Source organism: Lontra canadensis, unplaced genomic scaffold (assembly GCF_010015895.1).
Source record: "Lontra canadensis isolate GAN:19392208 unplaced genomic scaffold, GSC_riverotter_1.0 scaffold53, whole genome shotgun sequence".
NCBI lineage: Eukaryota > Metazoa > Chordata > Mammalia > Carnivora > Mustelidae > Lontra > Lontra canadensis.
In genome coordinates, this window is record NW_022631047.1 from 1,922,946 (window position 1) to 1,939,046 (window position 16,101).

Genomic DNA, 16,101 nt, shown 5'->3' on the forward strand with positions numbered 1-16,101 from the left:
CACAAATTGAATTATTCCACAAGCAGCCATGCATGGAGCAAACTCACTCCGCTAAAAAGATTACAGCAAAACAAAATTAAAAAAACAAAAAACGAAACAAAACAAAAACAAGGAGAGATATAGATCACACAGAGGTACCTAAAAATCTGCCTTCTCTTGTGAGAGCTAGAAGAAAAGGCTTCTTTGGAGAGTCTGTTGGTTAACATCAAAGAAAAGCATCATTACAGGATTATATTAACCTCACTGACAAAGCTCAATGAGAAGCAGGGAACATGCTAAGTGGTACTAACCTGATGTCATTTAGATATCCGTTCTGGCCAGTCTAGGTGAAGGGGAGAAAACGGAAAATAACTTATAAGAAAACAGCATGGCATAACCGAAAAGGGTGTCCGTGATGCTATGAATACCCGAGGTCCTCAAACCAAGCTCACCCCCCAACAGGGAGAGAGGGAGCAGGGATAGGATGACCCACACCCACACACCCAATCTGACCTCTCACCTTTAGTGGGAAAGAGCATTCAGTGTTTTTAGCCTTCCCACAGAGTGCTTAAAAAGAGACGCTGATAAATGTGGGAGTATGGAAAGGAGGAAGAGGAAAGTTTTAAGCTATTATTTCCTTTTTAGTTCTAAATTTATTCTCTCTAGAGGTAAGCTGAGCATAATAATTGGTGAGCTTGGTCCTACAGAGTATGAACAAGGGAAAGGGAAAGGGAAACAAGAGAAAGAAATTTAGTGTTTTTGGAAGTCATCCTCCACGACTATTCTGTTTCTATCCTCCACACTGGCCAAAATGAAAGACATTCTGACCTGACCTGAGACCCAAGGAGAATAAGAAATTGGGGAAGCAGGTACTTTTTGGAGCCTAGAAAAAATGAAAGAATTAAAAGCCCGAAACATTTGGGGGATCATTTCCTGACAAAGCCACTGAGCTGAGTGAAGTGAGCACTGTGATGCACTCCCAAGCCTTAGAAAAAGGCACCAAGAGTGTCCCACTGCTGAGCAGAGTGGGCTCCACATGGAGCAGAGCCTATGTGGGGCAGCTCAGGCTCCAGAGAAGGCTGCGGTGGCAGCATTTCCATCCAAACACCCTTCTTGCCACTTCCCTTTCTTGTTGGCCTGCCTCTTCCTCCCATCCAACCCAACCTATACAGCTCTACCCTTCACCAGCTCCCTCTGACTGGCCAGGCTCCTCTCCACATAGGAATCTCAGGATTTTGGTGGGCTTTGGCCACATTTCCGTGTCTAGACCTTCTGAGATTCCTGATGCCTCTAACACAGCAAGAGTTAGGAAGTGCTGAAATGAAAAGTGGTAAATCCACAAGAATTTAACAAAGAATAAATATATTAGTAGAGGCTGGAGAGACAAGCAATCAGGAGAAAAAAGGAGAGAAGAGCGAATGTGATTTTATTACAGCTGTACAGCTGTACACAGGTATGCCCCAGTGTTGGTCCTCGTTAGCTGCAATACCTTATTAAAAGTTACTTGTGCTTTCAGTGTCCAGGGCTGTGCTAATAATGGTTGGCATGGTGGGACAGTCATTTACCATGTGTCAGTGAAGCAGAGCAGCACATCACAGATGGCTATGCCAGGATGACACTGGTACTTCCTAATCTAAAGATCCCAGAGTAGAGCAAGCTATGGCGAGGTGGTTTACTTTAGGGGTCAAGGACATGGTCTCTGGAGCCAGACTGCTTTGCTTGAGTTCATATAACAACCCTTTCACTAACTAGAGGTGTGATCTAAGATGACTTAACCCTTCTATGCCTCAGTCCCTCATTTATAAAATGAGGAAAACAATGCAACCTACCTCATAGACCTAGTGTGAGGATTAAATAAATTAATTTATGCAAAATACTAAGAATAGTGTCTGAAAGATAGTAAGCAGTATGTAAATCTTTGTTATTATCCACCAACCTGCTCTGTCTATCTCAAGGTCATTGCCGGCCACAGCCATGTACAAGTGACCTCTCTCCTCTCATTCCACATAAATGGTTTGCAGGTAAAGGTAAAGAACCCTCTTTGGGCTATGGTTGGATAATTTGGAGGATGGACTTTTTCTTTTCTTTTCTTTTTCTGACTCAGAATTGAAGTCTATATAACAGAAGGTAAGACGATTCCTTTTCCTTGGACTTTGGGCCAGATTTGTTGTGTATCTGTCCCCATGAGGATCCTTGGAACATTTGGGTCTCCTGAGACAACAGAGCAAGTTCATAGAGGAGTTCAATTTTCTTGAAGTCAGAGACAATATTTCTCTGAGCTAGGGGATGACGGAAAGATAAATGTATTTTTTGTCTTGCTGATGGAGGGGAGAGTGGGGAAATGAGAGGAGAGTAGTGTTCATCAAAGTATACTGATTAGAACTGGCCATCTTTTGACTACAAAGGGAGGTTGGCTCTTTCTACTTTGTTTGCTAATTTGGCAGTAAGATAGTGCTGTTACCCAGATCCCCTACGTTTTTCTGAAGATCTGTTCCTCTCTTGCTTATCTACAGCCTTTCCTGAATTTCTGAAATACTTCTCTTTAGTCTTATAGGCAAAGGCCACCAAATACAGGGGTACCAAGTATATTTAATATGGCCCACAATTCTTAAGAATAAAGTTGCCTAAAATGATCATGTTGCCTTTTGGCCCATAAGTCCATCCTACTCTAAGAAGCGAGGTAGGAAATATAGGAAGAAAGAGACTTCCTATTCAGATGGAGACTGGAGAGAATAATAAGTGGTACCCTCTGTGCATGTGGAATGTGGATCTCAGAGAATGGATGGCAGACCTGTGCTCTAACAACCACCAGCATATCCTAAAAACGAGGCTGGCCAAACAAGATGGATGTATATAGGCTGTGTGGACACTAAGTCTTCCACCTAGAAGCAAAGATGCTAAAATGAATAGTGGAAGTGAAAGAGGGTAAGTGGGAAAAGGGACTGACAGGCAAGAGTCAGGGCCCTTCCATAAGCCCTGCTAAAACCATTTCTATTTTCAGTCTAATCATATCTACCAAATTCAGCCATTCCATTTGTGCTCTTTGTATGCCATACAGCAAAATGTATTAAAATAATACATATAAAAATCTGCAGTTTCCCAGTAAGCCACATTTAATATGAGAGACAAATTGGGGCTGGCTGATGTTGGTTAAAAAAAAAGACAACAACAAAACATTTATGGAGGGTTCATTCCAATCACAGTTCCAAAGATTAAGAGCTAAAAGCTATGGGCTGACAACTCTCAGAAGCTACACTTACCTCTCGGGCAAATATTCTCTCTCGGACCCTTTGATATTCCTCCTCTCTCTCTTCTATTGACTTGCTCCTCCTTCCATCCTGCAATGGAACTCTGATCTAGATCGATGAGCAGAATTAAGCTAGTTAAGTTCTCCTCGTACTGCAAGCTCACTGCACACCAGCAAGGAAGAGAAACCGGGAGAGTTTATAGTTGCCATCAAAAAAATGGAAAAAAAAAAAAAAGAAATAAAATTTCCAGTGTCGGACAGGTTTCACTGGGTACATCTGACCATGCAGTTTGGGAGATCAGGTTTTCTGGATGATTGGAACCTCTTCATTTCCCCACCCCCACCCAGAGTGACAAGAACAACAACTATTTATAAGGATTGGGTTACTTCCTTATAGTAGTCAGATCCTAAGGATCAAGAGAAAAGCCCAGGGAATAAACAACATTGCTTTGGAGGGAAAGAAAGGGATAGGAGGAAACTAGAGAGGGAGAAGAAACAAGTATTTAGCAGAGCTGAATATAGAGAAGAGTTTCATAGAACTAGCACCTGATATTATCCCTTCTTTACTCACTAATGCCATGGCCTGAAGACCCAAGTCACACTCAGCTCAGCGAAGAGGGCCCTGGGAATGAAATCGAAGTGAAGCTAACCTAAAAGCTTAAGCACTTTTTCTCATCTTAACTACAGCCACTGGAGGGAGGGAAAGAGATAGAAACTACAGAAATAGAAAAAAGAACATAGCAACACAAAGAGAATAGAAAGAAAAGGAGAACAGAACAGAAAGAAGGATGGACAGGGAAAGGAAGAGACAAATAAGGTATGGTGGAAGGAGAGAGAGACAGAGAGTGACAGAAAGGGAAAAGAAGGAAATGCAGGATAGAGAGCCTTAAATTCTCTGAAAAATATAGAGAGGTGAAGAGGGAGGGCTGGGCAAATCACCACCTCTGGCTAGCCTACCGCCCAGTTCTCCATCATTGTTTTTCTCTCCTGGCCTGTGAGTTGTGGGCACTGTCCCAGGTAGGGTGTACACAGTGTCCTTTTCCATACTGCTCTTGAAGGCAAGATGCTCTGAGGGAGACAGCCCATCAAATGAATGTCATCAGGTATGAAAGATTCTGACCTTCAATCCAGAGGCTCTGAAAGCTTCAGATGAAGCAACCAAGAAGGCTGCTACTCTAGGCTGATCTTCCTGATCGTCACTAGAGGTAGGCATAACTTCAGGAGAATCAACTTTTGACTAGATTTAATTCTCACTAGCCTTAAGAACCTAAATCCTACTAAACTGTCCATTTATAAATCCCACTCCAAGAAGATGTAGGACCTCAGGGGCCCCTAACACTGGCGAACCAGCGACAGAGTGGAAAGAGCACAATGTGCTTTGAGGTCCCGGCTAGAATCTCAGCTCTCCAGTCTGTGTAAAGTTATTTCAGGCAAGTAACTTAACACCTCTTAGCCTCAGCTTTCTTATATTTAAAGTGGAGCTAATAACCCCACCTACACTGGGTTGTAGAGACGATTCAAAGAGATAATGTATATAATGCGCTTAGAACAGAGTCTAGTTCAGGGAAAACACTCAAAAGAAGTAACAATCATTGTATTTATTATTAATATCATAGACAGAAAATGCATAAAGGCTCCCTACTATGGATCAAGCCTGAAGCTGAGGGATGGAAAGTTCATAATATGGACAGATTCCACTTTGCCCCAATGTGTCTCTAGGCCTGAATAATTCCTGATCCACAGAAAAAGGGTTTTGGGAAAATGGAGAGAAGGGCATCAGGATGGAAAGGCTCTTTCTTGTTTTTTAAGTTTTGTCTTTTTGTATGTTTCATTCTTTTCAATCAGACCCAGTGTGTTTGTCCACAAAAGATAATGGCATTTTTCTCAAAAGGACTCCCTCAAATACTCAAGTAGCAAGCAGGAAAAGTCCTGGTCTCAAGACCATACAATATCCCAGGAAAACTAATTTTGACTCTAGAGGTAAGATATTATTACAGTTATCATTAATTAGCAAGACTAATATTGGCTCTACTCAACCACGTTCTTCAAACCTTAATCCTGGTTCTCCACCTAACCTCCTTCGGAGGTCAAGCAGAAGCAGGCTGGATCTAAACCCTGTACGCGGCTGAGAAAACTAATCCCCAAACGAAAACTTACTACCTGAAGGGCAGGCTAGAAGTCAGGGCAACAGCCAGGCCCATGAGTGAAGGAATGGGACAGACTGTTCACTTCTTATTCCCACAGGAACGGATTAAAAAGGGGATACTGCCTGAGACTCCCAGCAATAAATGTCCAATTAACTCACTCACCTTGGTGGAAGGAGTTGGGAAAAGAATAAGGAGTTTGCAGAAAGGGATCAGAAACATCTTTATAGGTGGGTATATTACATCACTACTTTGCCAGTCCAAGGCTAGCCCTGAGCTAGGATAAGACAGAAGTGGGATAAAGTAGCTTTTGGTGGTTCCCAAAGAAATTCCTAACTATTCAAGAAAAAAAGAATGAAGCCATCAGCTGAATCAAGGCTGAAGCAGGGAGGGACCTTGATTTGTCCCAAATGACATAGAGTTAGAAGTCAGTGGCAGAACCAGGGAGTTCTAGGCCAAATGAGAAAACCCAGCAAAACTCAGCACCATGTCTCTCTGGGGCTAAGAGGGCGGCATTCAGCTCAATAAGTGTAGTCAGTCCTCAGCATTAAGCCAAAGCCAACTCAGCATAACTCAATACATTTTTCCATACTAAGATGTTTTAGAGTTTTATCCCACAAAAATTCTTTTCCCCTCCCAGTTTCTCTTACTGCAATCTCTCTGTACAGGCCCAACCCCTTTCCATTCTTCACCTGGTTATCATCTCGGTCCATACTGGCGTCATCTCTCTTGAGAATGAATCTCTGTTGAAATTCTGTATTCTTCTCATCCTTTATGTGTTCTGAGAATCTCTGTTCGGGGCTGGGATTGGGGGAGAATGTAGAAGGAAGTAAGGTAAGAGATGCTTTTGTTAGGAAGCAGGCCTCATAATAAAGCATTCTTATATCCCGCAGTCCCCTGAGGAAGTTTCTGGAGTCCGGCATCTAAAACGTTACAATGAAATCTTCAAGGTCTATTCTTTATACATATAAATAAGTTGTCTTCTCCTAAAGTTATACCTGTACCATTAGTAAAGGTGAAGAGAGGCCAGGCACCAGTCTTCACAAAACATCACTGCCTCCGGAATCTATCTCCAAGTCCTCACGAAGCATAGGAATCGATCACATAACTTCCATACTATCTCCTCCCCAGAAAGGAATATATTGGTCCTACACCTTCCTCTTCCCCCCACAGACTATTCCAGGGAAGTCTCCCAATCTGTGGTTTCTTCCCTTACATTCTTGTGTTACTGGTTTTGTTGATGATGACAGCTTTTCCAGTTTGATCAACATTGTGGTCCATCCCAAAATAGGCAGCTACCCGGTGTAATAGCATCCGGTGATATGAGGTCATCTGAGGGAACTTCTTGAACTGGTTACTGAAGGGAAACCAGGGGAAAAAGTGAAATAAGGATAAACAATAGCAGTAATAGCCAACTGTAACTTTTCTTATGTCTAAAGTGGAGAATTTCTTAGGAGAAACAGACATGTTATAAGGAAGATAGATCCTTACTCAAATGAGAACCAAAAAGGTTCTCTCAGCTTCTTTATCTATAGCATTTTGTATATTCCTTTGATCCACTACCCTCATTTAAGATTATTCCTTAAGCTCCAGGTCTCCCCCACCTGGATGATATTCTACAAGGGAAAAAGAGAGAAATTTAAGAATAACTAAATATGGGACAAAGGTAGCTGCTGAAAAGATATCAATTCTTTTCAACTGAAGTCTGTGCAATAACTTAAAAACTTCACTTGGTCACATGTACTTTTTAATACATTCTGATTATTTCTCCTCAACTCCTTTTGGTTCCCAGTGAGTAATTACTTCAAAATTCAAACTGTAAGGGAAAGATTTAAGAGGAATATCCTAAAATTGTACCTGAATTTCTTTTCAGTGCCCCCTCCCACCTCTAAATGTGTATTTCATTCAAGTAACTTACTTGTTGTCATTAATAAATTCCAGAATCTCCTGTTCTAATTTTAGCAGCATCATTCTGTCCCTGTTTAAAAAAGATTAAAACAAAACAAAACAAAAAGCAGCCCTCCCATAGACATTAAAAGCATTGAAACCTGCACCCTACAGAAGCTGAAGGGAGGGACAGATCCAAACCCCAACAGTGGACAAAAACACAGAGGCTGCTGAGCCTCACTGGCCTGTCTTACATTACTTTAAAAAGAGAAAAACAATCAAGTATACATTTTGCAGATCCTCCTAATCAGTACTTTGTTTTCCTTATCAGAAACCTCTCTGTTGGCAGCCATATTCATTTAAACACATACTTTATACTTAAAATAAATCTAATCAGTAGTCTACATTCCATCTTGTTATTTAACAATTTTAAAACAATTATGATTTAGCGTATGTATGTATCAATTATTTTTCCTCCTGTGCTTTTAAATGGTTCTCCCAAGACTTCACATTTTTTTTGTCTTTGCATTCTCTTTCCACAGATTTTTCTCAGCTCTTCTGAAAGAAGACACCTCAACACAAGGGTATTCTGAATCCCTCACAGAATATAGAACTACACTAGAGGGAAAGGTGGTGGAGGGTCGGTAGCATAGATCTGACTAATGGAAAAATCCTGAAAAGCTACTTGTCCTTTTCGGTATCCTGCTGGACCCCACTGTCCCCCTTCCATCAAATAATGTTTTTACCTTGGGTTCTTTTTCAGTGTATTTACAAGAAATTCATGTAGGTCTATTCCAGTGGAGTCTGTATATTCTTGGCTGGAGTCTAGAACCATCACAACAAAAGAAATTTAAAATAAATGAAACTGCCTTGCGTGAAATCTAATCCCAAGCAGAAGCCCACAACCCAATCAGGAGGGATCACAGCAAAGTAAAATCAAACTTTAGGGGTTTTAGCTTAAAAACCAGAATGACGCTTGATTTGCCGGGTCCCTTCCCCCTGCCAGATTCCCCATGACAATGATGGAAGGTAGAATCTGGGTCATAGTGCTGCATCAGTATTACACTGAGACACTACCTTACCATAATTAAGTATTTGCTGAATGTCCCTACCAAAACAAAGCAGATTTTATTCAAGTTAAGGAAAATAAATTCCAGGTAAGAGCAATCAGAGCTGAATTTTCCAGAATCTCAGCAAACAGATTCAAATATTGATTATTTACAATTTATTTATAAAATCTTAATCCCAAGGTTGCCTTTTTCCTGTCAACTATAATTTTTATGGACCAGGTCTTTTTGCTACCAGCTCAAGAGTTTAAAACCAAAAAGAGCTTAATAATTAGTACAAATCTGATTTTTAAAAAATCACTCCAAGCATCCCAAAACCAAAATATAAATGATATATGGAGGATCTGCTACTAGTGGTGATTCATGTCACTACTTATTCCAGAGGAGAAATAAAATCAGAATTAACTATAATGTCCTCTTATAGGTAGTGCCAGTGTTAACGGAGTAGCTTTCTGCAGCAAGTGAGCCCCTAAGGCAGGGTTAGCTAAAGCAGCAAGGAAAGTAACCTAGTTAGGCAACCCCCCCCACCGCCCCAAGCAACCATGAAGTCAACAGAACATTAGGAACTGCTGAGCCAGTAAGGTTAGTGGGTGTCAGGCTCCAAGATGGAAGGAAAGGGCACCGCAGAGCCAGATCCTAGGACACGAGGGGTGGCAAGAGTTCTCACCCCTAGAAAGCATCTTCCTTGGGACCTTTTCTTTGTTTTTGTCCTTGTCTTCCTTTTCAGAGACATCCTTCGTGGATTTTTCTTCCTCCTTGTCAGAGGGGCAGCTGATGTGCAACTGAATTATATCCTTGATTAAGGGGAAAGAGGAATACAATCAAAGGGGAAAAAGGATTTTAATTCTCCCACAGGACTTTACTCTCCCTTGAACTCTCAAAGAAGGGAATTCTTGGGTGGCAGCATTCTCTTACAGAAGAGAGTATTTTGTTAATTCAATTGTTTAAGCTTTGGTTCTACCAAAAGGGTAGAAGGCCAAGCCTTTTCTGCCAACAATCACAACCACCAAATGGAGAGCTCAAGTTACACTGGCTGTTCTTGGCATAGGAACTAGATGGAAATGGGTCTAACTGCCAGAGGGAAAGTGTGGGTGGGAAAACAAGAGGCAGCCCTGGGATCTCCTTGTCTGCTTCATCCCGGGTGGTCCAGGTGTGAAGACCAGTACTTCATGCTTGCAGCCATGCCCTGCTTTACAGCAACCACTTGCTTTGAAGTTCCTTCTACCCTGATTTCCAAGCCTACTGCTGAAGCTGTGGTTGTTACGCTACAGTTTACCAAACAACTGCCAATCTCAAAAGTTACACTGCTCTGATAAAGGACCTACCTGGGTTTCTAGTGGTCCATCAGCAAATGGGGCAGAGGACTCCTCACACACTGCCAGGCTGCGCACCAACTTCAGCTTGGAATTAGACTGAAAAAAGCCCAAATATATATGTGGACATTCAGAAAGCTGCTTTTCGCTGAATGAAGGGTATCCTCTTTGGCTCTGTTAGTTGCTGCTTCCATTAAGTAGGGTTTTTGTGTTGTTCTTTTTTTTGCCCAAAGAGGACTTACTCACCAGTTCCTGATTTACTTCAAAGATAATTTCCCTACTTCCATTAATAAACATATAAAAACAAAATGGCTACTTTGAACAGATGATAGGAAAAGCACTTCACTTAGCTCTCACCCCTTTCTTTAGCCCATGCTCCAATTTCAGACTCAGAAGTTTACTGAAAATACACAGTTGAAGAGCTTAGTAGACACTGGATTTAAGAGCCAGAAGTCCCTGCTTCAACTCCTGCTTTTGCGCTTATGAGCTATGAGAGACCCTGAGCAAATTACTTGGCCTCTCTAGGTCTCTGTTTTTCCTCAATAAAACAGGGATAAAAACACTTAATGATGACTTGTGAGAATTAGGTGACATAAAGTACATAAACAAACATATTATAAATAGTGCCTAGAGCACAGCAGATGATAAATGCTAAATGACTCTAAACCCGAGGTGGCAAGAGTATGGAAAGGAGCGTCTAAGAAAAGAGTAAAGAGAAAGAAAACTTCCCAACATTTGGGATTTAATGTGATTAAGAAGCTAATAGTAAAAGTAAACCAAGCTAATTAAGAAGCTTGGTTTACTTTTGCTGGCTGGAGAATACCAAAAAAATCTGAAATTCACTTTACAAATCATTGCTCTCCTAGGGATCCCCAAAGCCAAAAATGATAGAAACCTACCCATAAACATTTACTAAGAGTTCTTATAATAAAATCTAGATTTTCCATGAATACAATAGCATAAAACATGGAATGTGTTCCTGGTTGTGCAGTACAGTGAAGAGAACTTGCCAAGTCTGAAGAACTGACTTCCTGTGGAGCCCTGTCACTTACCAGTGAATATTCTGTCAAGTTCACTCCATCTCTATAAACCCAACTTTCCTCATCTATAAAATGGACACAATAACTGTCTTATTTATCTCAAAAAGTATGGGTGGAACTGAAGTAGAGGTGAACACCCTCTGTTGTGAACTTTAACATCAAGCCCATCACTGAGGATTAGGCCATGTCAGGCAAGACACAGAGTTCGTTTATCTGATGTTGTGTTCTCCTTCAAACCCAGGCTACCTACTGGCTGAGCCACTCCCAAATTCTGCCATTGTCTTTTGGGGGAGAATAGGTAGATACACTTAATAATTACTCTGGTGATAACTATTCTCACTGCAAGAAAGGTTTAATATTTTACTGTTCCCCCAACTAAAATTAAAAAACCATCACACACTAACACATATAGTCCTCTCTGATAACACTGCTTAAAATAATCTGTGATGTGCTAATTTTATCATAAAATGATTAAAAACAAAATCCTCCTCCTCCTTCCTGCCCCAACTTAAAAAGTAACCCCACCACCACAAAAAAAGGCTTTATTTTTAGGATGTCCAAAAGTGTTGAGTCATTTCTACTAACGGGGCAGGATTTATAAAGGATAAATTCCTAAAGGATAAATGGGAAAAAAATGTTGGAGGAAAAGATAACTCACATAATACTCCTAGAGAAACCAAAAGTGAACAGAGAAACTAGCTTTACAGCAGAACCAGTACCAATTTGCTCAGGCTTTTTGAGAGGCTCTGGCCGGGTATCAGAAACAGACTGTGACTGAACTAGAGATAACAGAGAAAAATACAGCTAAACCTTCTAACATGAAATGTGTGCGTGTACGTATATTCACAATTAGAGTATAAAGTGCAGGCAGAAAAACTTTGCTTGCATATAATCTAAATAAATTAGATACTAGTGATAAGTGCATCTGTGAAACGTATTACTAATAACAGTAGAAAAGAAACTACAGTAGTCCCCACTTATCCCCTGGGATACTTTCCCAGACCCCCAGTGGGGTCCTGAAACTATGGATAGTACCAAATGCTACATATACTATGTTTTTTCCTAGACATACATACCTAAGATAAAGTTTAATTTATAAATTAGGCACAGTAAGAGATTAACAACAGTAACGACAACGATAAAATAGAACAATTAAAATACTGTAAAAAACTTATATAAATGTGGTCCTTCTCTCTCTTTTACAAAATATCTTACTGCACTGTACTCACTTTTCTTCTTGGGATGATGTGAGATGATAAAATGCCTGTGGGATGAGGTGAAGCGAGGTGAACGATGCGGGCACTGTGACAGAGCATTAGGCTACTACTGACCTGACAATATGTCAAAAGGAGGATCATCTGCTCCTGGACTTTAGTTGACCAGAAGTAAGTGAAACCATGGAAAGCAAAACCTCAGGTAAGGGTGGGGGGACTACTGTATACGGAAAGGGCTCTCACCTTGGCTCTTTTCCTGGCATGACCATGGTTGGATGTCCGCCTCTGTTAGAAGGGGATTAGAAAATATTAAAGGTATAGAAAATCAACATTTAGGTTAAAAACAATACGAGTTTACAAAGAGAAAGCACTAACTGTAAAACCATTACAATAGCTAAACAATAATGAGACCCACCTGGTGTGGGTGTCTCCCCTTTGCTACAACTCTAGTAACTGTGACACAGAAAGGACCACAGGCCACTTACCATGAAGAAAATGAACAGGAAGACACTGACTGGTTGGCCTACTTCACAGGTTAATAAAAATTACTTTTGGATAAACCACGGAACCATCTCCTGATTAGACAGCTTCTGGAAATGTCACTACCATAGCATGACAGAGTGTTTTTACCCAAGCATGATCACAGGAGCCTATTTAACCCAAAATGGACATGCAATATGGCCGTTATTCATCACTTATAATAACATCTTTACAGGATAACATGTTCAGAGTTCTAACTTGAGAGACCCAAAGCACCTGTCCCAATGGTTGCTGAAATGGAATGAAGACTCTTCTTGTCAACTGTCTCCTTTCCTGAAGATAAGAATTCTCCTAGTTCTAAGCTCCTGGTAGTAGCTCTTATAGCCTGTCTGGGACAGGATAAAAATAAGGTAGCATGGAAGATATGGACAAGACTTCCAGAGCAAAGGGAGGGTAAAAAAAGTGGGTAAGGAGCAGAATAGAAGCTGAAGAAGATGAAAAATGAAGGCCTATGGCAGGATGAGGTAAGAAATGACTAATTTACTAATAGGGTTTCTGAACAGCTAAGAAGTCAAAATGGGGGCTTTGGGGAAGAGGTGGAGGTAGGATTTTGTATGGGAGGAAGCACCTGGGGATTCTCAGATGTCTGGAATGGAACTCACTGCCCATTGGGGTGTGGGGAGAACTGAGGTTGGTGGGTGGGGAAGGGAAAACAAGACAGAGGCAGAATACCAGCATGGTCCTAGGTAGATGAGGATTTCTCTTTCCTTTGTCCTCTTCGCTAGTTACCAAACACTGCCACAATGCAAAATGTGTTGGAAAGAGTAAGAAATGACGATGGAACTGGTCAATGTAAGAGATGTTACAGTAAGGAAAAGCCATAGTGTGGGAATATGAAACAGTATTTCACTGTTTTTTCAAAAAGGCAGTAACACACACAGACCACAAACATTCAGGAGGTGTAACGAGGGTATACACAACAGTAAGTCTCCTTTCATATCTGTCCCCCAGCTACCTGGTTTTCTCCTAGAGGATCAAGTAGTACTGCCTTTCTTATAATCTTTCTATAGATCTTTTATGAATATATATATAAGCTCACTGTACATATGTACACATAGGTTTTTTTTTTCTTTTTTTAAAAAACCAAACAGATGGGGGTGCCTGGGTGGCTCAGTCTGTTAAGCATCTGCCTTGGGCTCAGGTCGTGATCTGTGTCCTGGGATTGAGCCCCGAATCCGGCTCCCTGCTCAGCGGAAAGTCTGCTCCTCCCCCCTGCTCATGCACTTTCTCTCTCAAATAAAGAAAGAAATCTTAAAAACAAACAAACAAACAAACAACAAAAAACAACAACAGGGGCACCTGGGTGGCTCAGTGGGTTAAGCCTCTGCCTTTGGCTCAAGTCATGGTCCCAGGGTCCTGGGATCGAGCCCTGCATAGGGCTCTCTGCTCAGTGGGGAGCCTGCTTCTCTCTTTCTCTGCCTGCCTCTCTGCCTACTTGTGATCTATCAAATAAATAAAAAAAATATTAAAAAAAAACCCCACAAAAAAACCCAAAACAACAACAAATAGATGTATATTTTACACACCTTGCCTTTAAACTTTTTTTTCCACAGATATTATTCTACAGAAGATCTACCATTTTTCTCAGTGTCTAATATGGTATTCTACTTGGGGCTGTACTATAAATTATTTTATCAGTCCCTTAAACAGCATCATTTAGGATGTTTCTGACCTTTTGTTAGTATAAACAATGGTTCAATGACCAAATCAAGTGTATCTACAAATACTGTTTATCTGTAGTCCATTTTAAAATTTTTAAAATTTAATTTTTAATAAAATTATTGCCAAATTGACCTTCAAAGAGGTTAGACCAATTTATAGCCCTACAAGCAATTTATGAATCTGCTTATTTACCAGAATGGATAGTTTTCGTGTAATAGTCAAAGACATATTGAAAGTCTACTATGTACCAGGCACCATGCTAATTACTGGAGGATACAGAGATAAAAACCACAAACCTTGTCCAAAAGGGACTCATAATCCTGTTGGAGAAGACAGACAAATAGACAATTACAATACAATATGTTAAATGCATTACAGTAGTAGTCACATAGTGCTATAGGAGCACACAGCACAAGTATCTAACCCAGACCTAGCAACTCACAGATTCATACATTCACAGATATTGAGTGCCTGCAAAGAACTGTGTCGGGCTTTTGAGGAACAGCAGTGAGCCCAAACTGACCTAATCCTGGACCTCACTGAACTTATAGTTCTGTAGAGATGGAGACAGACATTACTCTAAGAATTATACAGGGTAGACCTGCAATGGGTGAGTAAGACTGTCAAGGAAGGCTTACTAGAGAAAGACACATCTGAATTGAGTTTTGAGTTTCAGGCAGATGTTGGCAAGAGAGGTTCACGGGGTGGGGGAAGCCAAGGAAAGAATACCAAGGAAGGCACTCTAGGCAGAGAAAGTATGTACAAAAGCATGCTTTCTCCACACTTTCCAGCTCTTGTAACAAGGCCCAAATAATCAGACAATGCTGAAGCACAGGATGCCAGAGGCGGGTGGCTGTCAGGCAAGGGATTAGGTCACAATATGTCATGCTGATAAATCTGGGTCTTAGCCTAGGACAATGAGACATACAGAAAGGCTGAAGAGAATGAACATAATCAGATCTTTATTTCGTGGCGATCTTTCTAAAGCAGTACGGTAGAGGAATCCAAAAGGATCACAAGTTGAAAGGCAGAAAGCCCAGTTAGGAGGTCATTCCCAGTTGTTATGGGTTAGTTGAAGGACCCCCCTAAGTTCGGTAAGTCAGGGTTAATTTGCCCATTCTAAACTGAATCTCAGAACCTGCCTTTTATAGCACTGTTTCCATGTGAAAGATGTTCTTGAGTTCCAACTGCTGATTCTAAGAATATGTCTCACAGAGTATAAGCAAGGAAACTCTCCTTTTTGCAAACTTTCCAGCTCCAATTCATAACAGGCACTCCCTTGATAGCATCAGTAAGATCCCTGGGGAGACTTCCGGGGTATGAGTTGAGGTGGGGGAAGGTAAGATAAAGAGCAGAATTTTTAGTGTTGTTGAAGGGGCACATGATCTGCTGGGAAATGGTAGAGGGGGAGGGCTTCTGAAGGGGGGGACAAAACTGAAGACTTGGTAGAACGAGCAGGAGCTCCAGTAGATGGCAGCAGCAGCTCCCTCTGTTCTAGCAGCTGCAAAAAGTCAGTCCCCTTCCAACTTCCCACATGGCCTATTTGTATATCCAGATGAAGACACTCCTGAATTGAGCGTCCATAAGGTATATAACACTTATACACATCCTTTCTTTTCTGCTTATCTTCAAGGGGTACACACAACAGGAGTTCAGAACACCACTTCAAATAGTCTCCTGAGAATAACTTGGACCCAAAAGTTCATCTAATTATCATCTTCCATATAACATGACAGCATATCATTAAACATTCATCACTTCTCTGTCTTGAGGACTTAAAATTCATTATTGGTATCAGTGGAGGCTGGAAGTATAGCTGGAACAGCGGCAGATTTTCTCTACAAACTCTGGAAGGATGGGCGGGGAATGACAACTTACACGCAAAGGATAATGGAAAGAAAAGCAACTAGTACAGAGATCTGGCCAACTGTAAGAGGAAAGACAGTAGAAAAGCAGGCAGCCAGAGAACAAAATATTTCAGGGAGCTGTCTGATTTTAATTTGTCCCT

General features: G+C 41.0%; 1 protein-coding gene across 21 annotated transcripts in view; it reads right to left on the minus strand.

Moving 5' to 3' along the window:
* The window catches only part of R3HDM2 (R3H domain containing 2), a 158,518-nt gene that overhangs the window by 26,465 nt on the left and 115,952 nt on the right, over nt 1–16,101 (minus strand). For 6 of the 21 annotated variants that reach the window (XM_032874547.1, XM_032874545.1, XM_032874548.1 and 3 more), the window contains 11 exons: nt 14,390–14,413; nt 12,135–12,176; nt 9,650–9,736; nt 8,992–9,118; nt 8,004–8,082; nt 7,289–7,348; nt 6,587–6,727; nt 6,063–6,171; nt 3,240–3,335; nt 291–322; nt 139–192 (listed from right to left, as the gene is read on the minus strand). In XM_032874547.1, coding sequence (XP_032730438.1) covers nt 139–192; nt 291–322; nt 3,240–3,335; nt 6,063–6,171; nt 6,587–6,727; nt 7,289–7,348; nt 8,004–8,082; nt 8,992–9,118; nt 9,650–9,736; nt 12,135–12,176; nt 14,390–14,413 — 851 coding nt within the window. The remainder of the gene's footprint in view (nt 1–138; nt 193–290; nt 323–3,239; nt 3,336–6,062; nt 6,172–6,586; nt 6,728–7,288; nt 7,349–8,003; nt 8,083–8,991; nt 9,119–9,649; nt 9,737–12,134; nt 12,177–14,389; nt 14,414–16,101) is intronic. The other 15 variants (XM_032874541.1, XM_032874534.1, XM_032874543.1 and 12 more) reach the window with 9 other exon arrangements.